The sequence below is a fragment of a genome, unplaced genomic scaffold (genome assembly GCF_019419815.1).
Source record: "Pyrus x bretschneideri cultivar Hongxiangsu unplaced genomic scaffold, Pyrus_bretschneideri_v1 Contig33, whole genome shotgun sequence".
Taxonomy (NCBI): Eukaryota; Viridiplantae; Streptophyta; class Magnoliopsida; order Rosales; family Rosaceae; genus Pyrus; species Pyrus x bretschneideri.
The window spans coordinates 3502785-3525713 of record NW_025999646.1 but is presented as its reverse complement, the minus strand read 5'-3'; the positions used below and the strand labels follow the sequence as shown (position 1 = coordinate 3525713).

General features: G+C 38.3%; 5 protein-coding genes across 5 annotated transcripts; 1 reads left to right on the top strand and 4 right to left on the bottom strand.

Annotated features, from left to right (window-relative positions):
* Window positions 1–1348: 1348 nt before the first annotated feature.
* Window positions 1349–3566, bottom strand: LOC125480466. The gene is made up of 4 exons (XM_048591347.1): window positions 3449–3566; window positions 2527–2961; window positions 2174–2412; window positions 1349–1729 (listed from the first exon to the last, which is right to left on the bottom strand). Exons 1-4 carry the CDS (start codon window positions 3564–3566, stop codon window positions 1349–1351), a joined length of 1173 nt encoding a protein of 390 aa, XP_048447304.1.
* Window positions 3567–7635: 4069 nt separating this feature from the next.
* On the bottom strand, window positions 7636–9974 carry LOC125480294 (transcription factor ILR3-like). Its single transcript, XM_048590917.1, has 5 exons — window positions 9564–9974; window positions 8798–8860; window positions 8550–8627; window positions 8269–8431; window positions 7636–8143 (listed from the first exon to the last, which is right to left on the bottom strand). The coding sequence occupies exons 1-5, from the start codon at window positions 9689–9691 to the stop codon at window positions 7877–7879; spliced, it is 699 nt and encodes a 232-aa protein (XP_048446874.1). The 5' UTR covers window positions 9692–9974; the 3' UTR covers window positions 7636–7876.
* Window positions 9975–10423: 449 nt separating this feature from the next.
* Window positions 10424–12127, bottom strand: LOC125480317 (thioredoxin-like protein CXXS1). Its single transcript, XM_048590985.1, has 3 exons — window positions 11860–12127; window positions 11525–11647; window positions 10424–10937 (listed from the first exon to the last, which is right to left on the bottom strand). The coding sequence occupies exons 1-3, from the start codon at window positions 11971–11973 to the stop codon at window positions 10785–10787; spliced, it is 390 nt and encodes a 129-aa protein (XP_048446942.1). The 5' UTR covers window positions 11974–12127; the 3' UTR covers window positions 10424–10784.
* A 628-nt stretch (window positions 12128–12755) lies between these two features.
* LOC125480419 (kinesin-like protein KIN-14C) lies at window positions 12756–17826 on the bottom strand. Its single transcript, XM_048591266.1, is given in 19 exon segments — window positions 12756–13237; window positions 13333–13437; window positions 13540–13644; window positions 13741–13822; window positions 13981–14201; window positions 14268–14353; window positions 14356–14428; window positions 14740–14849; window positions 14956–15094; window positions 15165–15311; window positions 15396–15470; window positions 15568–15713; window positions 15716–15776; window positions 15968–16171; window positions 16285–16404; window positions 16530–16639; window positions 16883–17027; window positions 17140–17382; window positions 17591–17826. Coding segments are annotated over 19 exon segments (2397 nt in total). The 5' UTR covers window positions 17636–17826; the 3' UTR covers window positions 12756–13057.
* A 1603-nt stretch (window positions 17827–19429) lies between these two features.
* On the top strand, window positions 19430–20729 carry LOC125480326 (oxygen-evolving enhancer protein 3-2, chloroplastic-like). The gene is made up of 3 exons (XM_048591000.1): window positions 19430–19767; window positions 20124–20419; window positions 20512–20729. The coding sequence occupies exons 1-3, from the start codon at window positions 19464–19466 to the stop codon at window positions 20608–20610; spliced, it is 699 nt and encodes a 232-aa protein (XP_048446957.1). The 5' UTR covers window positions 19430–19463; the 3' UTR covers window positions 20611–20729.
* The last annotated feature ends 2200 nt before the right edge of the window (window positions 20730–22929 follow it).

The window sequence follows — 22929 nt, the reverse complement described above, 5'->3', positions numbered from 1 at the left end:
TTTAACCAATAATATTATCTACACTAAAGGGGAGGGAGTAGGCTTAGTCTCACAATGGGCTAGCAATAATATAGTTCAAACTCGTCTTTGGCAAGAATTGAACCTAGACCTCTCACATACAAGTGAAAATGAATATCACTAGACTGTATTACTAAATGACATGTATTTGGTGAATTAGATTTGCAAAAGTGCTTTGAGTCCAAAAGTAGTATCGAAGTGTTTAATAAACTTTTATATAAAAACATAATGAATATGTATAATTACCTAAAAAGACACACTATTCATCCATATTTTATTACTCTTTTTATTATTAATCCACTAATTATTTTCTACCAACACTCTCTCTCCTCTCCCTCATTTTCTCCCGATTCTCATCTCATCTGTCCCTCCTAGACGTCGCACCAGTTCCCTATTATTTTGTTCCCCTCTTTCTCACCATGATCAATCTTGTCCAAAGTCAACGCCATAATCTCTAAACTCTCTAATCTAACATTTAATCTAACAAAATCTATCATTTGATAAAAAATAAAAAAATAAAAAATCTTTGCCCAGAGACCCTAAATTCCCTTCTGAGTCTCACTCTTCTCCCCCTGTTCTCAAATCGGTTGGAAGCAAAACGACCGAGAAGCCCCACATTGATCTTCTCTCGTCCGCCTCTTGGTGGGTTTGGTTTCTTGTGCTCTGGTCTATGCATTCGTCTCTGTGCTGCTTAAACCTAGTGATGCATCTTCATTCGCCAAGCTCAAGTCGTTCGCGTTGGTGGAGGGCGGCCGTGTTGGGGTGGATGGGCTTCTTAGGTATTGTGTGGGAACAAAGAGGCGGTGAAATTCCGTCTCAAGAGTTTACTATTTAATTAAGTATGTTGTATTTGCGCGATGACAGAATGTATGAAAGGCAAGTTCAATGGAAATGGAAGTCCATATAAGATAGAGGTGAGGATTGAAGATCAGGAAGTACTAAAGAGTGAACGTTTTCGTTATCTTGGATCTATCTTGTAAAAGAATGGAGAATTTGATAGAGATCTTACTTGGAATGTTGGGGAGTCAAAAAACAACACGTGCCAAAAATGAGTGTAGCAGAGACAGGGATGAAGCCAAAGATTTGTGTGAATGGGGGCATCCTCAATCAATAAAGTCATAATTACAAAGCTCAAAAATTTACTAAACACAATACTTATATATTAATCCATAAAGTTTTTCATACAACAGTCCCTTACAATATCCCTCGACGCGTCTTCATGTTCTGAAAGCGTTGCATGACAACATCATTACCAATACCATCAAATATTTCTCTCTATAAAAATAATCATGTTATCATTCATCCATTGATCTAATATCCGATTTCTCAATCAATTCTTCAGAATTTTCATGGCTGAAAATGCTCTTTCAACGGTTGCAGTAGCAACTGGAAGAGTTAGTGCTAATATCACAAGCAAGTAAACCAGCGAATACACCTTGTGTTTCTTGCATTGAACCATTTTTTTTGCAAGATCTCCAATCTCTTTTAAACCTGAAAACTCAATGCTAGACCACATATCCAAAATGTAAGTCTCAAGTTGAATCTTAAGTATCACCAGCTCATTCATAGAGAAGTCTTTAGGATAAAACTGGGTAAGACTCAATAGCTTTTGGCTATCAAAAGCAGAGAAGGAGTCGGCTGGACATAAACATGCCAAACAAAGAAGTAACTCAATGTTGGTCTCATTGAAACGATTATTTAGTTCTTGAAGCTGCCAATCCAAAACAACAAAAAATATCCCAACACAATAATGATGCATATTTGTGACTTCTTGTGCTTTTCCTTGCCCTCGCCTTCAAGAAAGAAACATATCATCCATATTAGGCACATCAATATCATGTTTAAGACAAAATTCTGAGACTTCACTAAGTAAAGAATCCCAACCACTTTTCCTCATTATCTCCAACATTTGCTGACAAACTCCAACCAACTTCATGGCATTTACAATATCCTGATCCTTCCTTTGTAATGCTTGTGACAATTCATTAGTTATTCCTAGTATATCTTTCATCAAGTGTAGATTAAACACAAAATCAAATGATTGCATGGAATCTTATAAATTATTCGCTTCACATCTTTGTTGAGAGCTTTTTCCATCATCTGCTATTACTTCAAGTACATCAAGTATGGATGAAAACATAGTCATTATACTTACTAAAGTACCAAAGTGTGAACCCCAACGTGTTTCTCCAGCAAGTTTCAAAGTAGTTTCTTGATTTTTGTGTTTCCCACTTGTAAACTCACCACTGTTTAGTGCTTCAATAACTGCAATAGATTGCTTCTCTCGAAGAAGATCACAACGCTTCGATGAAGCTCCAACAACATTTACCCAAATAGTAACTATATTAAAAAGAGACTCAATTTGGATGTTCTTCTTTGCCACAACTACAAGAGCTAATTGAAGTTGATGTGCAAAGCAATGAATATGATAGGCACAACCACTTTCTTTCATAATAAGAGCTTTAAGACCATTGAATTCACCTTACACATTGCTGGCCTCATCATAACCTTGCCCATGCAACCTAGACATACTCAATTTATGCCTAGAAAATACCTCATCAATGGTTTCCTTGAGTGAGAGAACATCAATACTAGTAACATGCTCAATGCCAATAAAACGCTCAACGACATGCCCATTCTTGTCCACATAACGCAATACAATAGCCATTTGTTCCTTCGTTGATACATTGCAAGATTCATCAATCAAAATAGAGAACAACGAAGTGTCAACGTCTTCAATAATAGCCTTGATCGTCTCAGTTGCACAAGCATTTACAATGTCTTTTTGAATATCTGGTGATGTCAATTTGTGGTTCTCCGAAGCATTTTTCAAAGTAACGGCTTTCACATCCTCATTGTGGTCGGCAAGAAACTGTAGAAGCTCAAGAAAATTTCCATGGTTGCTTGAATGTTCAGATTCATCATTACCACGAAATGCAAGCCCTTGTCTCAAAAGAAATCGACAACAATCAATTGATGCATTCAACCGAGCTCTATATTGAATTCGAGCTTCATCATGAGTTTTAGAGAAAAAAGACTGGATATGTTGCTTTTGACTCCTTAAAGCTTCAAAATTACTCCATGCTTGATTGTGTGCACTATTGACACCTCCAATATGAGTTAGAAGTCTTTCTTTCTTCTTCCAGTTAGAAAATCCTTCGCCAACAAAGAAATCACCACCTACTTGTTCTCCAATGTTTGGTTTAAAAATGTAGCAACACAGACAAAGGGCAAGCATCTTTTTCTACACTATATTCCAACCAAGTAGGAAAATCATCCAACCAAGCAGGGTTGAATCGCCTTTGCGTGTCTCCATATTTCTTGTAAGGAAAATTATGGGTTTTAGGTTGTTGAGGACCAGCTAGCACATACGCTCTTCGTACTTGATCTCGAATATTAGGATTGTAATCCAAAATTCGAATTCGCTTACCAGGATCTGATGGAAGATTTGATAAAATAAATTCTGTATTATCCTGTCCACGAGTATCATTATTTTTCTCAATAACTGAGGATGGTGGCACTGATATTTTCTTGAAAAGCCTTTCCATGATGTTTCAGTCTGCAAAGTCATTCATATTGATACCAATAACATATAAGATTCATACGTAATTTTTAGAATTTATAGAATAAAAATCTCAATAAAATTCTTAGAATAAAAATCTCAACAAAAATCCCATCTTTTCTAACCTTCAGGATGAAAACACATGAGAAACAAGTTAGATATGCAACTGAGACCTTTTGAAACCAAGTTGCTAAAGTGACACGCCCCGACCCGGATATTCCCCGAATACCAGGATAGGCACGTGCTGGCCGACACCCGAGGGTGACGAAAGCCATTTATTAAGTGCAAATGCTGAAAATAAGGGATAAATAAGATTTATAAATATAAAAGAATAATTAATATGCAAATAAGGATCATGTTCAGAGCACACCTCTAATCTAGAACACTAAAAGAAAATAATATAAAATTGAATGAAACAAAGGAGTGGGTCCTACATCGAGAGGACTCGAAGATGCCGATGTGGAAGTGCCTAGACGTCGGGATTGTATGCCTCGATTCTAAGTCTTGAAGGGGGCGCAAAACAAACATGAGTGGACCAGGTTGATATATATATATATATATATATATATAATAAAACAGTTATCAACATACTAACCCCCAGGTTTTTTGAAAACACATATATATAATGATAAATATAGGTTTTCCAAACCCTAGCCTGTCGTGCAATGTTTTAAATCATAAATCGCATAAATAATAAACACTAGTGAATGTCCGATATAACTCTTCAGGCCCCGTGCCGGCTCCCCGTCTCTGAACCAACAGTTAGAGGAAAATACACTTCAGGCCCCGTGCCGGCTCCTCGTCTCTGAGCAGACAGTCAGAGGAAAACACACTTCAGGCCCTATGCCAACACCCAACCGTCGCCCGGGACGGACCGGATATATCCCTACGTCCCGTAGCGGAAAGGACCACTAAGTAAGTACAAAACCAGTGAACATACATATATTGAAAATCAACTTCATAGTATAAAGTCATGCATCATCTATACTATAAAGAGGTGTTCTAAACATGTTCTAAATATCATATCGTCATCCATCAAATATTCTATAAGAACATGGGTTATAGGAAAAATAGTAATAATTCAAACTAGTCTCAGTAAGCATGTTATCTCGTAAAACGTTTCATAAAACATAATCATCAAATCATGCTTTTCATGTATGCATTTGTACTATCAAAACATGCATTTTTAGAAGGGGTCCACTCACAGTACTTCGCCGTCGAAAAGCCACGCCATCTAGCGAAGAAGGAAACGCCACAGATAATCGCCCCTAAGCACATAAAGGGTACATTTAGTCAAACTCTACTCAAACGATTGAATTTGGGGAAACGAACATCGGAAACAGGTTTAGAACGTCGAAATTAGCTTAGGAGGGGTCCCGCATGAAAACCCAAAAAGTCAACGGTCAACGTCAACGTTGACCGTTAACTGGTGAAAGTCAAAAGTCAACGCTGACCGTCGACCCAGTCAACAGTCAACGGGTCAGGGTCACGGGTCAGGGCCTTAGGGTTTTGGGTTAGGGTTTTGGGCTAGGGTTTTGGGTTAGCGTAATTGGGTTAGGTTAGGTGGGTTGGGTTTTAGGTTAGAAACCATACGGCCCAAAGGCCTAAATAAAAGGGTTATGGGTTTGGGCTACCCAAGTTTTTGGGCTTGGCAGGAAAGGCCCAAAGGCCTTGGGTTTGGGTGGTTCGCCGGATTTCCAAGGAGGGTGAAGGCCGGATTTCGGCCGAAGAATTCCCAAGCTCCGATGGAGCTCAAAACTCAACCAAAACATGTCATTCAATATACCAAATTGAAGCCCCGAAGGTAAGGAATTGAAATATACCCTTGGTTCGTGTCATCAGTGGTCGTAGTTGGCCGGAAAACAGCTTGGAAGCCACGGGTGTCCGCCGGAAACTGGGTAAGATTCAAATGAGCATAACTTCTTCAATACTCAATGAAATTGGGTGAAACAAAAAGGAAAGTTGTAGTACTCAGCGAGACGAAGAGATTGATACCTTTCACGCCGGCCAACTCACCGTGATTTGGCCGGAAATTGCCTCGAAAGGGGCAGTGCTCGCCGGAAAACTGGGAAATGTCTCCGAGGTGGTTTCTTCGTGGTTTGACGTCCAAAACACAACCACGGGGTTCGAAAAGAGCTATAGGTGTGGGCATGGGTGTGTGTGTGTGTGTGTGTGTGTGTGGGTGTGTTCTGCTCGGAGAAAAGAGCACCAAGAGGGGGAATGGAGAAAGAGAGATGAAGAAGAGAGAAGAGAGACTTTTCAGAAAAAAAAAAAAAAAAAAAAAAAAAAAAGGGAAAGGGAACCGGGGGACAAAACAGGGGGTGGGTCCCTTGGGCTCACCAATTAAGGTTCAAAAACAATTTTGAAAAGGAAGGTATCCCTCAAACTTAGTGAAAATACAAAAATACCTATTTTCTTACGTAATTCTCAGGACGGGTTGTTACATAAAAAACACTTATGTAAAACTTTAACCCTATAACATACTACAGGGGACATTTTGATTAACATAGCAATCTAATCAAACCAAGATCCAACCAAGGCGATAATTCAATTAACCAATACCAATAAGCATACAAATTATTCAACAAATAAACATTTAATTCAACTAATCATATGAATAAATGTATACCCATATTCATAGAATTCGTAATTTCATAATTTCATTCATCAATAATCATAGAATTCATATCAATAATCAATAAGTCAATAACCATATTAGTGCATGACCATATCCATATGATTCTATATTTCTATACCAATTAAACAAAAATTCGTCTTAAATAATTAATTAAGGTTAGGGATTATGGATTTAAGAATTAAAAAATTTACCTAAATATATATATGTCGACTAGAGAGTGGCTGACTGGAGTGGTTGGCTGCTGGCGTGGCTGGGGGAAGAGCAACTTTCCTCCTGTTCCGTTCCATTTCAAGTTGTTGGGGGAAGAGCAGCACCGCGGTCCACGCTGCTCTCTGATTGGCAAGTAGCAAAGGGTAATGAAAACAAAGTAGAGAGATGGAATGGGAGTCTGGGACCGTGGGGACAAGCGGTCCCCCACTATAACATACTTTTTTTTTTTCTCCAAACATATACGAAACGAGGCCGTTTCGTTTGCATTTTTTTTTAATTTTTTTTTTACCATGACCAAAATGACGTCGTGTTGGCCTGGTTTTGAGAAGAAAAAAAATAAACAAAGACCCAGCTCTGCTTCTGCAGAACCAGATCGAAGGAACCAAAAAAATCTCAGTGGGGGCTTTGCTGTTGCAGAACCAGATCAGTTTGAGCAGCATGCCAGCATCAGAAAAATCTCAGTGGGGGCATCCGCCCCCCTAGGCCCATGGCAGCTCCGTCCTTGAGCGGAGATCATAATGCTTCGTTGGATGTGTGACCCATAAAGATTTTGAAAGAGATAGTAAGAAAAGATATGGAGTACTTGGACCTAATGGAAGACCTTGTTTGATATTAATTAGCAATCAATAACAAATATATATATAGAAATAAATTCGAATATGCTAATAAACAATGAATTGCAATTAAGTATATTGACAAAGTATGAACAAACGAAATTACTATTAAACAGATAAAATAAAGATAAAATCGAGGCTTGCATACCACAATATCATTGAAATAGAAATTCGCCCCTCCTCTATGAGTTCTGTCAGCAATTGCTTCACCAGGATTCAACGATATAAACTAAGATTCCAACACCTGAAAACTTAGTTTTTGGCGTATTTCTTTGTGGTTATCTCAGTACGTAGATGCATATAATTAAAGTAGTCATATAACTGTTCGCAACATATATGATTTTGGGAGGTGACTATTCAACGTAAAAGGCGTGTGGCTTATACTTTTCAGAAGTTCTCAAACTTCATCCTTTCGGATATGTCTGTTGAAAAATAAAAGATTAATTAAATCCAAAATTAATTATTGAATTCAATTATTAGAACCCGATTTTGAAGAGAACAATTTCGTAACGACCTGTCGTGCAAAGTCTCTAGCATCTCGATCTTCAAGAGAACAATTTCGAATACTTGCTATAGAAGGAAACATAAGTTGCTAAAGGTGTAATGAATGCCTCCAAGTTTGCATCTTACAGCACAGAAATCGTCGATCCCGATCAGTTTACAGGTCAAAATTTGGAAAATTATACAAATGACCAAGGTAAATGTTTGATGAGAACTACAATGTTTATCCAAAGCAGTCAATGAAAGTCGAAAACTAGAACACGATAATCATTAACGAGAAACAACTTTGAAGGATTCTACAAGACCGAGAAGCCATAATTCAAAGCTGACAACTCAAGCAACGGGAGGGCGGAGAACATGGTCCTGTGAGGTATCAACTGCAGCCGGTGGCATGAACTGCCACATGGACATTCCAGGGTATCCGACGAAGGGCATCATTTTCCCGCCAACAACTTGGCCCGGGGCAGAAAACGGAGTTGGAATTGCAGCAGGGTGAGGCAAGAAGCTTGGTTGAGTACCCAACGCTTTCATTTGCCGCTCAATGTTTTCTTTCTCTGCTTTGAGCCTCTGCTTCTCATCACGAAGTTCATTTTTCTCAGCCTACACAAAAGCATCCACTCAGCCATCCAAGCAGTTAAAGTGAACGAAGCTTCTCACACGAACTGCATATTCATATATACCATAAAATAAATAAAAGGTAATCTGAAGGACAAAGCCACACATACCTTCAATTCATTTACTGTCTCCTGCAGATTCGCTCTTGACTCCTCTAGTTGTTGGGCTTCCCCGCGTAACTGAGTTACCATTCGAATAGCATCACCCAGTATTGCAACCTTGTCAGTTTTGGGTGGCCTTTCAGGTTCAAGGATAGAACTCAATTCCACTAACCTTAAAGTAACGCAAAAAAGTCAAAACGAAAAAGACAGTGAGAGAGAGACAGACAGACAGAGAAACAGAGAAACAGAGAGATCATTAAGCATTAGAGAACTAGAGAACTAGAGCATGCCTGTCATTCAGTCTGTCCCGCCGCATTTTCTCTCTACATGCCTTAGAACCAGACACATTGCATGATCCAGTCCTCGCCCTGCGATGGAAACAATGTGTAATTCAACCATGATGAAGCAGAAGGATAAATACATAGCAAAATTATTCTGAACAAGTTCAAAAACAAGTCCAAAAACCTATGAACTCAAACAGGTTAGTACTTCATTATCCGTTGAACAAGTGAAGAAGAAAAAGACTGAGTAAACATACCGTTTCCGCAACCCAGTTTCCTTCATGCTATCTGGATTTCCAAACGAGTCATCAAATTCCACGCTGAGAAAATAGCAACACGAAAATGAATTCGTCCTCAAAACAAAGGTAAGTTGATCTTGGTCAACATGTACAGCCAGAAAATGATCAAAGGGAACACTTTCAACACAATGTCTAAGCACATTACTCATCAAATTCCGCCATCCTCTCCGGACTCTTCGGAGTAAATTCAACTAAATGGTCAAAGCACATTTACTATAACATCAATCAATTTCATAACCCAAAACGGCCAGCATTTCTCATAATTTGGAATACAAATAAAACAAAATTAAGCAGTTAATGACAAATATTAGACTCGCAAAACTCCCTCCAGTCCATTATTATAAAAGGGCAACCTCAAGCCAACAAAGCTTACGTTGTGCGAGGGTCGGTGAACGTTATGCTGCCTTACCCTTGCTTTGCTGTTTTCACGACTCGAACCTATGACCTTCCTATTAGCAGTTCATTATTATCTTATCATAAATCATCAAATTAAGTCCTCAAATATTATTATATTACCGCTCGCTCATCAAACCAAAATTAAAAATTAAAAAGAAAATCCGGAATTGATAAACAAAATTGAAAATTGACACTTCGAATAAAACAGTAATAAAATAAATTGAATAATCTCCACAGAAACATTGACACCCAAATCACATTCAACAGCAGGGAAAATCCAATTGCAGCAAAAAAATGAACTTTATTGCAAAAAATGTGAATACGGTACCTGGGGGCGGTGGGACCGGCAAATGAATGATCCGGCCAAGAGAAACCGGGCGGGTCAAGAGAGGGAAGAATGTCGTCAATCACACCATAATCGAAGACCCAGTTGGGATTTTGCGGCGGCGATCCCATGTTTTAATGCTTGCCGGAACTTCCGAATTTCCGGCGGTGAACCCTCGCTGAGACAGCGCCGCCGTGATGGGCCGGGAAACGCAATGGGAGGGAATATTCCCTAATTAATATTTTTTATTAAATAATTTTCTGAGTGAATTTTGGTCGATGGGATTTCGGTGGTAGGAAATATATATGTGGGAGGAAGAGAAAGGGGAAGAGATATTATTTTATTGCGAATTTATGGAAAAGCAAACAAAAATGGAGGTGGTGCGTCGCCATTGCACAGCCACCACGAAACGTGCTGCTGCAAAATTATTCGTTTTTTCGTTTTGCACCCCTTTATTTTGATTTATTTTATCTTTAGTCCTTTGTTCTTTGAGTTGGGCCTTGAATTCCAAACAAATGGGCCTTTTATTTTGGATCCAATCCATGAAATCAACGAGCTTTGACGTTAATGGAGAACGATTCTCTTCTCTTTCTTTTTCCATTCCTTTTCCTCTCTTCTTATTTTATTGGTCACGGTTAAATCACAACAATATTTTATATTAATTTTTCATAAAAAGATAAAGACAAAATAAAAAATTTGAGAGGAGGATATAGAAAGGAATGAAAAGAAAAAGAGAAAGAATCCTAGTCCGATGTTAATAGGCCTTGTTTGACCGCTAGTACGAGGAAATACAGACCTGATTGTTTGGTGCAGTTATGCAATTAAGTTTTTCACATCCGTGTTATACGATTGAAGCCTGCTAATTTATCCGCCCAAAACTTATGTATTATTTAAGAAACGTTTACAAGCACAATTTACAACTTCTTCCCACATTTATATGAATTTCCCACTGCACTTACAACCACAATTTACAACTTCTGGAGGTCAAAGATTACAACATCTTCAGAGCACAATCACTAGAGACAGAAAGAACAGAAGAAACAAAATTACAAAGCACAAAATGTTATAGTGACAAGTTTATCAACTGAAGCATCGGTAGGTTTTCGGTTTACGCCGTCCGTACAGCAGCCAAAGAAAAAGCTTATCATTTATATCTGTGTTAAAACCATTCACAACCACTTATTTCACTATTTCAAACTGCATCATATCACACTGCTGCTAGTTCTACGCAACATCCACACGTTTGGACTGAAGGAAACCCTCAATCCTTTTCCTTATCTCTTCCGGATTGGCACCCACGAGCTTGTCAACCGTTGCACCGTCCCTTATCAGCGAAAACGTTGGCATCGCCTTTATCTCCAGTCGGGTCGCTACCTCCTATGAAAACAAAAGGGAAAGAGATATTTACATCCATATCGGTATCGCCATCATAAACAACATCAAAATCTTTAGAGAAAAGTTGCTGTAATAAGAGCTTTTAGTCCCTCTCTTTTGCTAGATTGCTGCAATTACTTGACAGGAAAGTCTTCAAACTTCCTTTTCTTCGCAGCGAAAAGGTTTGTAAACACACGAGTGAACGCTCCAAAAGAGGTTGATGTCAAGCCAAAAACTCAATTCAACAAGCAATATCCGAAAAGAGGTTTAGTCCTCTTCCATTACCATTTCTTTGAATCTTCTTTTGCACCAAAATGGTTTGTAAAACTCGTAAAGTTTGACATAACCTCAAACTAGATATCACTCGAAAACACCGGACCAAAAGGTCGGAATCTGGTCGAGTTCAGAAGATCAATTAAGTGTTGTTGAGTAACAGATTCAAGAAAGGCTTGAACAAACTCCTTCACAACATAAACCATCACCAAATGCAAACAGGGTTCTAACATATAACTTTACCGGTTCGATAATTATATATAACCATACATATAGAGACTAGACATATGTTTGTTTGAAGAAATTAGGTTAATTACCTTAACCTCGTCGACATCAACGGTGAGAAACAGAACATCCGGATAATCTGAGGCAATTTCCTCGAAGAATGAGTTCATAGCCACCGAAGGCATGCACCACGAAGCAGTGAAATGTGTAATAATCTACAAACACATCCAACCAAAAACCAATTCAACAACGAACTCATAATTCCACAACTGTGATCAAATTAATCATGTTCACGTGCAACAGCCAAGTCAGCTAGAGCGGTGTGCTGCTCTCGCGCAAATTCGAATCCTCATTTTTCAAATAGTTTAGATTAGATTAGAACAGCGCTCGAATTAAACTGAAAATCGAGAGGGTTGAGGAGACGTACAGGACAGCCTTGGTTGGTGGCTTGGGAAACATACGAGTCCCAAGTCTCCACAGAGTCAACCTTCATGACTTTGGGCCTAGTTACCTGCTGCTCTTCTTGTAGTTGACCTGCCATCTTCCCCTTCCTTCTCTGCTTTCTGTTGCTTCTCTTGCTTGGCACGGTTGGCTCAGTTAGGTGGCCTTTTGTAGTTTGATTCGGATATCCGTGACTCTGTAAAACTCTGGAATTCTGATGCTGCTAATACCACTTTATTCTTATTTTTTGTCACGGTTTGAAAACAACGGGCTAGACAGTTTAGTTTTATCAAAAAGGAGAAAAGAGATTAGGATAGATATGAATGTTTTTGGACCCCCACCGTTATATAATGCAAACTATGGTATGATGATTTTGCCCCCTTTACCCTCATTGGTAAGTTGACAAATTTTTTACAATTAAAATATATTAATTGTATCAATTTATAGTGTTAGACGGGAAATTCAAACTTAGTGCTTACTGCATGGGGAAAAAAAATTATTTTTACTGACGTGATTAAATATGTATGTTTGTCAAATAAATAAAAGACAATAAATAGTGAAAACTAAAAAAAATTAGGGTACTTTTTCGGCTATTTATTGTGAGGATGTGAAGATTGTTTCTCATCAGAAAGCTAAGTAAAGTCAACGGCTTATAAAGAGTTGTGCTAGTATCTCTATAGCAAATCAATTTTAGAATGTAACATCAACTACTTTTATAGTATTCGAAACGGACATGAAATCGAACAACACGTGAGTAGACATAAGAAGATGTAAAAATGGTTCCATATCAAAGAGTTAATGAAGTCTCAATGCACTCAAGTACCTTATTGAGGTAAAATAGGACACGTGGTGTTCTGGACTCATACAGCCAACCCAATTAGAGAGATTAAGATATGTTGTTATTGTATTCAACTAACAAAGGAATATGCCAATCATTACTTGTGATAAGTGTTGATCCAATAAGGAATATTTTCTCATACAGCAATAAATCAAGTTACTAAAACAATAAATATATATATTGTCATAACTTATAAGCATAGAAAACAACGTACTGATCTCTCAGTACACGATACAAATCTACAAGTACAAATTTTGTAGTACCTTAAAGCACAAGACCTACAAAACACACCCTTTCCCACATACAGACGACAGCAACCAACCTCCAAACAGAAAAGATGACAAAGCTAGCCGTAACTTAAGCGATTATCTGCAGGTTTCATGGAGGTTTGCCTCCGAGGAATCCCAATTTCGCAAGCATTGACCCTAGCGGCAAATCGAAGTGAGCAGAGGGATTCCCCAACCGAAGAGGAATCCGGGGAGATGTTAACAACCATCAATGTTTTCGAATCTCCTCCCAAACAAGGCTGTTTGTACATTAAACGAGATGTCATAATGTTAAAAATAATCAAAGAACAAAGCAAGCTGCCATAATGGTAAAACTAATCAAAGATTACTATACCTGTAGAAGATATGTCAGTTTGGAGTTCCTAAAAGGAACATGGTCCTCCTTTTTCGCCAAAGCAAATATGACGTCGCTCAATGATGAGAGACTCTTGTTAATGGCCTGGTTGTTAATGTCATATTGTGAGCTAACCAATATAAAACTTGAGAATATATTTACATCTATTCGGGAAAGAAGATTGGAGATTTTCAAGAAGAAAAGAACCTGAGTCTCCTTCAAACGCTCCCCAGTTGCACCGCTCCTTGATAGTCTTTCACTACCGGCAAGGTCAATAAGATTTAAGACCCCCTGGACTTGTTGTTCCGTGTTCTACCAAGGCAAGAAAGCGTGTCAGTAATCAAACTTAAAAAGCGAATGAAAGATTGGTAAGGAAGAACAATAACATCACATCAGCGCAAAACAAACCTCATTAATCCCAGATATACGCAAGGTAAAAACAAAATGGCTTCTCGAAGATTGCTCATTCATATGAGTCTTGCCTACAGACCTAAGAAATAGCATTCAAGAATGAACAGCCACATCAGATTTGATGTTTTGAAAACTTGACAGTAACATTGCTAAGTGCAGCCTTTCATATGAAAGTGACTCAAAATGAACTAACATATATGAAATATCACGACCAATTCGAATACTTTTGATGCATACCTGCTCTGTGCAGCCTGTTGTAAAAGAGATGAAATTTGGTTTATGTTGCAAACATCAACAATCGTTAGGTCAGAAACATATGTGTTTCCATTTGCATCATGCTTTATCGTGTACTGCTTTCCGCAAACACCATTTTCTATCTTTGACAAGTCTGCACTGCTTGAACGACCAGTGCATAACAAGTCACGAATGTTCTCATTGTATATTTCAAGCATCGAGGCCTGCACATATTTTGAAAGGACATTATAATTTGCAAACCTAAACAAACAAAAAACAAGTTATAGTACCTGCATTTTGTATTTCCAACCCTGGGCCTGAAGAGCTTGACTCGTTTGGAATATCTGCTCGAGTGAACGAGGTATTAAACCTTTTGCTCTGGAGCATCTGGCCTGCCCATCATAGTATAAGTTTTTCCGGAACCTGTTTGACCATACGCAAATATGCAGACCTAAAAAAGAAAATCAATTTTTATTTCAGTGCATGCATTTGCCTGTATGAAAGGTAAAAGAATTCACCAAAGAAATTGGAAGCAGTTCTAATTCTAAAAACATAATCCATAAAATACTTAAAGGGGAAAGAAAAACGATCAGCACATAACCAAAATACACAAAATATTACACACTGGCAGCTAATTCCTAAGGGCAAAAGTTATCTCGATTATGGACTCGGAAACCAAAATAATGGGAAGAAAAAGTAAAAAATTCAGTCCAATGAACATTTAATTCCTTTAAAAACACATGAACAAGATTCAACTTATACCTTGTAGCCATCAAGTGCACTTTGTACAAGTTGCGATATTTCCACAAAAACATCTTGTTGGGAAGTCTCGTGGTGAAACACTTTGTCAAATGTGAAATTAAATTTTTGGCCTGCAAACATTTATAGTGGAATTAGATTAAAAAAAAATCTAAGTAAAGTGGTGTACACTTATATTTTAAACTAATTAAAGTAAAAAATTATTAGACATGCCCATACCACTCTGTACCAAGTCGAGGCCTCTGCCAAGAGATTCTGTTCCTGTAGGATAAGAAACTACAGGGGCGTCTGTTGCATTGGCATCGTCAGGTAGCAATGGACGCACTCGACAGAACACCCTAATATTACCTTTTAATTCCTATTAAAGAAAAGATTAGTACCCTGAAATCTTATTAACTCTATAACATGTTAAGCATAGGTAAAATTACCAGAATAGTGTTATGTAACTTTTTCCTTAACTTCTCTCCTTCCAGTATTTGCAGCTCTGATTCAGCCAGACGATTTTGTAACTCCTGTACGATTCTCTTATGTTCTTCAAATTCTGTCAATGTTTCTGAAGCGGATTGACTGACCATCTAAGAGAAAGTAAACAGTAGATGTTAACTTATAAATTGACAGGTATAAGCAACATTTTAAAACCCCAACTGAATTCATATTACCTTCAATTTATCATTTGCAGCATTTAGCTCATGCCTTAATGTATCTATCTCCTGTTTCTGAGATGAATCTCTTTCCTAAAAAAGCATGCCCACAATATTAAAAAGTTGATACAGCAGGAAATCATGAAATAAAATAAAAAAACTAAAACAAAATAAAGAATCTAATACGAACCTCCAAGGCTTTTGATTTTCTCATCAATCTATCTAACTCTTCACACGACATCTCAGTGTTTTCCTTGTACTTCACCACTTGATCCCTCAAATCTTGAATCTCTCTTGCATGGCGATCACGGTCATCTCTAACTTGCTGCAGTTCCCACGAAGGCATTTGATTTCATTATCTAATAATTCCTTCTGCTTTAATGTTTCGTCCAGTGAGGCCTACACGCAAATCATGTACATACAGTAAAAAGGCGTGTTATATTCTTGGATTTCAGGTAAATAAATGGGTCATTTCCCAAGAAAATCGTCTCTCAGTTGACAAAAAAATTGAACTAGGATATATATAGGGTGGTGAAAGGTGACAAAAAAGTATATATCATCAAAACAAGGATTGCTGCACAGATACGTACTGTTACTTTAGTCAACTCATCTTGCAATGCCTTATTGTGAACCCTCAAATTGCTAAGCGTCTCCAGAACTGTCCTTTTCTCATCTTCAACTCGTTTGAGAGACTCGGTGGCAGTTTCAAGATCTTTTTGGAGTTTGCTATTGTACTGTTGTAGACTCTTGTTGTACTCTTGTGCTCGATTATATAAATCCTGATACGAAGAAACCTGCAGCGGCATAATTTAGAAACATTACCGAATGCAAATTTTGATAAACCGGAGGAGAATTTGGAAAAGAATTGGTAATATGCAGTAGGAAGAGAAAAATCTGACTGTATTACCTTCTTGTCTGCAACTAATTTCTCCTCCCGCACTATTTCAAGCTTCTGTGAGAGAGAAGCTTGCAACTTCTCAGCAGCATCCCTTGCTTCCTTTTCACTTCTGTGACTAGCAATCGCATCCTGAATGTTAAACAAAAGGATGAAAATAAAATGCGAAGAAAAGACCCAAGAAAAAAAAAACCAAAAGCGGGAATGACAATCATATCACAAAAATTAGTGTGCAACTGCATGACTGGAAACCTTACCAACTTCTCTGATTCTTCTTTCGCAAGTTTCTCTTCTAAAGTAGCTATATTTTCCCTCAGCTTTGAATTTACAGCATTGAGCTCGTCGACCTTGTTTTTCATCTCCACCTCTTAAAAATAAACAAATTGAACACATATTACAAATCTGTTCCTTTGAACAAAATCTCTTAAATATCATAACCACATAGGTTCACTTGTAACAAAAGCACGATACTACTTGACAAATCACTTGAGATTTCCATCTGAAAACTCTATAATACTTAATATACCACCATACATAAGCAATTCATTGGTTAGTTACGAAGTTGTGCCACTCCAACAGACAATGGCATGAATAAAGAATAAAGAAATACCAGTATCCGCGCTTTTTTTTTCTGCAGAAGCCAATGCATTCCGTAGTTTTTCCTCCTCGAGAATATGGCCTTCCCCAACTTCCTGCAACCATTTGATGCATAGCTTCAGCCTCTTACTATAATCAGCTAACTGCTCAGCTTTCCCCTGCCATATGACCAGATAAAAAAACGTTACAAAAAAAAAACATCAATTCAGATTTCAAAACAATCACACAAGAAAGCCCTAGTTATTAAAACAATTGGGGTGAGAAATAAACCTTATGATCAAATTTCTTCACTTTTAACTTCTCAATCAACAACGCCTCAACTTCTTCCTTCGTAAACTCAACATTGGCACACTCTGATCCCTCCACACTGCCTATATCGCTTGTACCTGCTGCGTCTTGCTTAACAACAGCGAGTGGTGGTCGTTGGCGGCCCATACTACTCGGTACCTCCGGTTTTCTTGTTTCGATTCTCCGCCGCTTGTCTAAGGGAACTTCATCAAGACTACTCTTTTTCTACACAAAACAAAAAACTCACCATTACAATCCCCCATCCGAAACCTTTATTTACACAATCCTACATAACCATTAATTTTCAACCAACCCCAAAAGTCATTTCATACATTTTTCTTCCATTCTGAACCCAAAACAACAAATTCATCACCCACCGAATTAAGCAAACAAAATCAAAACTGAAAATTTTAATTGTTTTATTCTCACTTACAGAAAACGGGCTCCGAGGAGCCCTGTTTTGGTTGCGAGACGCCATTAATCAGGTTCCGCTTCTTAGCTGCCGATCTGGTGGAGCCGACGGTCTGATATAAGGGTGTGACGTTGAATTTGCAGAGTTGATTGGTGAAATCGAATTGGGGATTTGGCGGATGATAGGGCTCGAGAGTTGGAGAAGAGTGTGTGAGAGAAAAAGGAGAGAGAGACAGAGAGTGAAAATTTGAAATTGGATCTGGCGGTACAAACATCAACACGCTCTTCCAAAAGGACGTTGGTGATTATATGGGCCGGGCCGGGCCGGTTTATGCGGGTTTCAAAGGGCCAAGTTACTTAATGAATTACGGTTTTAAAAGCCCAATCAATTGTATTATGATACTTGGTCATTCAGGTCATGTTCTCATCACACTAAAAAACTATTCATCTCCAAATACCATTCCTGAACCATCCCTAACTCTACATTTGTTTGTGGTTAATGGTATAGAACCCGGATCCTCTCCGGATCCCAATATCCTAAGCCTAGGGATCAAATCATTCGAGCCGTTGAAATTCGATCAAAAAGCTACAAACATGAGACCCCTTTAAAGTTATAATAATTGTAACCGTTGGATCAAATTTCAACGCCCCGAATTAAATGATCCCTAGACTTGGGATATTGGGATCCGAAGAGGATCCAGGTTCAATGGTATAAAGTCAAAAATGCCACCAAATAATTGAAATTTGTAAAGCGGATAAGCAACACCAAAAGACTAAACAAAAGAGAAATAACAAACTAAAAAGTACAAAGAACCGCATTTTCACCTGTCATGTATTGTAATTTTGGACCCTTTTGGATGCTGTTCCATACAGTACAGAGACTAGAACTTAGAAGGCTTCAATCGGGAGAGGAATTTAAGTAAGTTGCATTCGAATATCGCTATTTGAAAACTAAAATGAAACGAAGCATTTTCATTCATTATTTAATATTTTTTTTCTTTTTTCTTGTTCGAATTGGATTTAGTATTCTGACGTAAAACCTAGATTTGCATCGCTAGTAATTCATTGAATGGAATTTCAAATTTCATTAATTCTGGAAGACATTTAAATTTGGATTTAACACATAAATGGCAAACTCATCTATAACTTATTTGGTATACGACTATACACTATATGAGATTTTGACAAAAAATTGAACTTGAAAGTAGATGGACATGATGATTCCTCTTAATTAATTTATTTTTGTTCAGAGTTTTAAAGAACTTTCATACAATGAGTATGTCGTTGTGGCAGTATCTAAAGTCCATTACGCATTGACATATGAAAACTTTAACGCATGAGTACAAGTGAGTTGGAAAACGTCATAATCACAGTGTAGGTGAATTTCTCTTAGAATTTTCATTAATCAGAATTCAATATGACACTATGCAAGGCGCTCTCGTTATTATGATTTAAAGGAAGTCGAGTTTAATGCCTTTGTGAATTTTAACTTCTAGACGCTAAAAAAATTTCTCTCGTACCGCGAAGTTTCCAAATAAAATATAGACAATGTTTCACTTTAATCTTTCAACTTGAAATGAATGGTATTATGTAGCTAGAGAGACTAATAACATCATTGTGATAATCTCATGGAGTCCAGGTGTCAGAATGACAGAGTACTAGTTGGAACATAATCCAGCTTGTCAAATAGAAAATGCAACAAGGAACACTTGTCAAATCCCAATTGGCTAATAACCATATCCAATTTATCCAACAAGAAAATGGCAGATAAGGTCCTTGCCCAAGACCACTCTACATCACATAAGCATAGAACAAAACATATGATTTCTACATTTCTGCCACTGAAAACTGATCATTGCCAAAAAAACAAATAAAAAGTTAAGGAGGTTAAGAAAATGGCACAAGCTATGGCTTCAATGGCTGGCCTGCACGGTTCCTCCCAGGCAGTTTTGGAGGGCAGCCTCCACCTAAGCAGCTCATCACGCTTGAACACGGTCAGCAGCACCGGCAGGCTAGCCGTGGCGAGGTCCGGGCTCACCATTAGAGCCCAGCAAGTGCCTTCAGAGCCCGAAACTAGTCGTAGGGCAGTGCTTGGTCTCGTCGCAGTTGGTTTGGCCTCCGGGTCATTTGTCCAAGCTGTGCTTGCCGAGGCTAAGCCCATCAAAGTCGGTCCTCCTCCACCTCCCTCCGGCGGATTGCGTAAGACCCTCACTCTTGATCTTGTCGCTATTTTCAATCTTAGCATGGCAATTGCATTAGAATACTAAAACATAATATAGAAACCTGTTACATGAAAAATGTACAATGTTTTAGGACTCGTTTGAGACTGTTTCTATAGAAGCACTTTTGCTCATAAGCGTTGTTTTTATTAGAAACACAAAATTGCAAATGCTTATTTCAAAAGCACTATTTTGATTGCAGAATTAAACATTGGAATTGGATTTGCAACACAACATGTTTAGTTTGATCTGAATCATTGAGAATATGATGTGCATGAATTGTTTATTGGGTGCGTTGATGAACTCATGAAGGTGAATTTGTTTTTGTTGTGGCAGCTGGAACCCTAAACTCGGATGAGCCAAGAGACCTTGACCTGCCGTTGAAGGAGAGGTTCTTCCTCCAACCGCTCACTCCGGCTCAGGCTGCCGCGCGGGCGAAGGAATCAGCCAAGGAAATTGTAGCTGTCAAGGAGTTCATTGACAAAAAGGCATGGCCCTACGTCCAGAACGATCTTCGTCTCAGAGCCTCGTATCTCCGTTATGACCTCAAGACCGTCATTTCTGCCAAACCTAAAGGCGAGAAGGAGCCCCTCAAGGAACTCGCTGGAAAGCTCTTCAAAGACATTGACGGCGTAAGTTCACCATGTCACATACACGTCTTTTATTTGACATAGATTTTGGTTTGTACATGATTCATGTACTTTTGTTTTGTGTCTGGGGACAGTTGGACCATGCAGCGAAGATCAAGAGCACCCCGGAAGCAGAGAAGTACTACGCCGCGACCGTATCTTCCCTCAGTGATGTTCTTGCAAAGCTTGGTTAAACCCTAAAAGGGATTAATGTATTTGATATGTAAGGCTTTTTAAGAGCTTTGTTTGACTGTTTGTGAGATCAAATTGTTCGGATGCTATTTGGAGGAAATCTAGTGATATTTAAATGTCATTATTTCTGCATAAAAATCGTGAACATATTCTTTTGTTTTCCACGTAAAAAGATGCAGTGAAAACACTGGTGTAACAGAAAAGGTTCAAAATTCTTAAGATGAACATAAAGTTTCTTACAGCAAAAGACGTTAAGGGCTCCCTCTGCTATATCAGCAACCGCTAGACGGTCACCCCAAAGGTAAAACGAAACTTGTTTCAAATCTGATAGGATCCCTCCCAGAAAAGTACTCGTGATTAAACATTCACTCCACAAATCAAGAGAATGAACTTCTACGTACAAATTGTGTCCATCTGTTAAACTTTCGGGTAAATACAAAACCCCTCCTTCGCTGTATCTGCATGAACAAAATTCTGCTTGATCCACCACCAGTTTGCCCTGTTTTAACAAATTCTGGTTTGGATGTTTCAAGCATCTCCAATTGACATCCTTCCCGATCGAGATCACAAACAAATGTCACTTCATTACACTCACAAGTGAGTGAACTGAAAACAGCATCTATTTGTACGACATGTTCATGTTCAGAAGACAAATTTTTTTGCATCGATGTAGCAATTGGCATAACTAAAAGGTTCAAGCTCAAAGCGCTCTTCAAAAACACCACAGGCAGCCACAACAAAATCGAGTGACAGTATCAAAGGGAAGCTCTGGTAATCGTTGCTTCGACACCTCTTCTTCTTCGGTAGCAACACATTGTCCCATTGTATTGGACATGGGATTAATTCAAAGCTAGAATGACAAAACAAAATTAACAAATCCCAATCAGAATTAGAAAAAAAGTACCAAGGAGACCCTCGGTTACTATTACGCTAGTCATGAATTCAAATACACAGTTTTGATGTGAACTAGAGAAAATTCAACCACTCCCACAAGTTTTGGTCACCAAGACATTAAGGGCTTCTAGCTATGTTTCCGCATGATGCGACAAATTTGAGAAAATATGTTTTGCAATTTTGCCACTCTTGTTTTTTTAACATATAGATGCGCAAAATTTAAAATATTCGACAATATTGAATACTCCGCCACTTCAAGTGTATGAAGACAAAACGTTGCAGCTTATGTAACTAAAAGGTTTCAAACTGCTCCTAAAGAGTAATAAAGCAAGATTGTTTAAGATGAACATGAAGTAAACAAGATTCTCTAAGATGACATCGTCTCGCTTTCTGTTCTCATTCCCTTCAAACTCATCAGGCTTGGCATATATACAGTAAACTTTCTATCCCCAACCTGTGTTTTCATGATCAACTTCTCAATTTTCTCCAATTTCATCATATATAAAACTTTCATCTCCAACATGAAACTTGATTATATTTATATCACGATGAACCATGGCAATAACGACCTGATCCTTCCAAAGTGGGTTGTCCTTTAAAATTTTCAGGGGAATGATGATCTTGGTTCCACTCCATTTGTGCTCTTTATAGTCTTCTAACAGAAAGACATGAAGGGCTCCCTCTGGTATATCAGAAACCGCTAGACAGTCATAGAAAAAACGGAACTTGTTGCAAATCTGAGAAAACTCTTTCGGGCGAAGTAGTAGTGGTGAAGCATTCACTCCACAAATCAAGAGAAGGAACTTCTAGGTACAAATCATATCCAATCTGTTAGAATTTCAGGTAAATGAACAATCCCTCCATCCTTATCTGAAGTGAAAAATGTTGTTCCACCACCAGTCTGTCATGTTCCAAAAAGTTTTGGTTTGGTTGTTTCAAGGATCTCTATTTGTCATCCTTCCCTACCGTTAGAACTTCAAATCCTAGGTGCATTGCCTCTCAATCGAGAGAATGAACACATACCACTTTGCATTCATGAGCGAGTGAATTGAAAATGATGTACATTTGTACGACACTCTCATGTGAATCGGGCAAGTAAAGTACTTGGTGGGTTGCAGGATTTCTGATCCGACAAACTTGAGAAGAACCCCTCTTCTCCAGAAACAAGCCAGCATAACGGCTTTCAATGTTGAAATTATAATCGGTAGGAAGCCACTCGTAACAGGCCAGGCTCTCATGTTTTGTGATAAACCTGACCAATCAACAGACACCATAACTTGCACACACTTGAACCTAACCAAAGACTCTAAATTCCAGCTCAAAATCTCAACGATAATCTCAAAGGGAGGCTCCGATGCTTCTGGTCGCACCACTCGTTTACTGTATCAGAAAGTTAACTGAAGTCATCTTCAGAGGGTATAAATCTT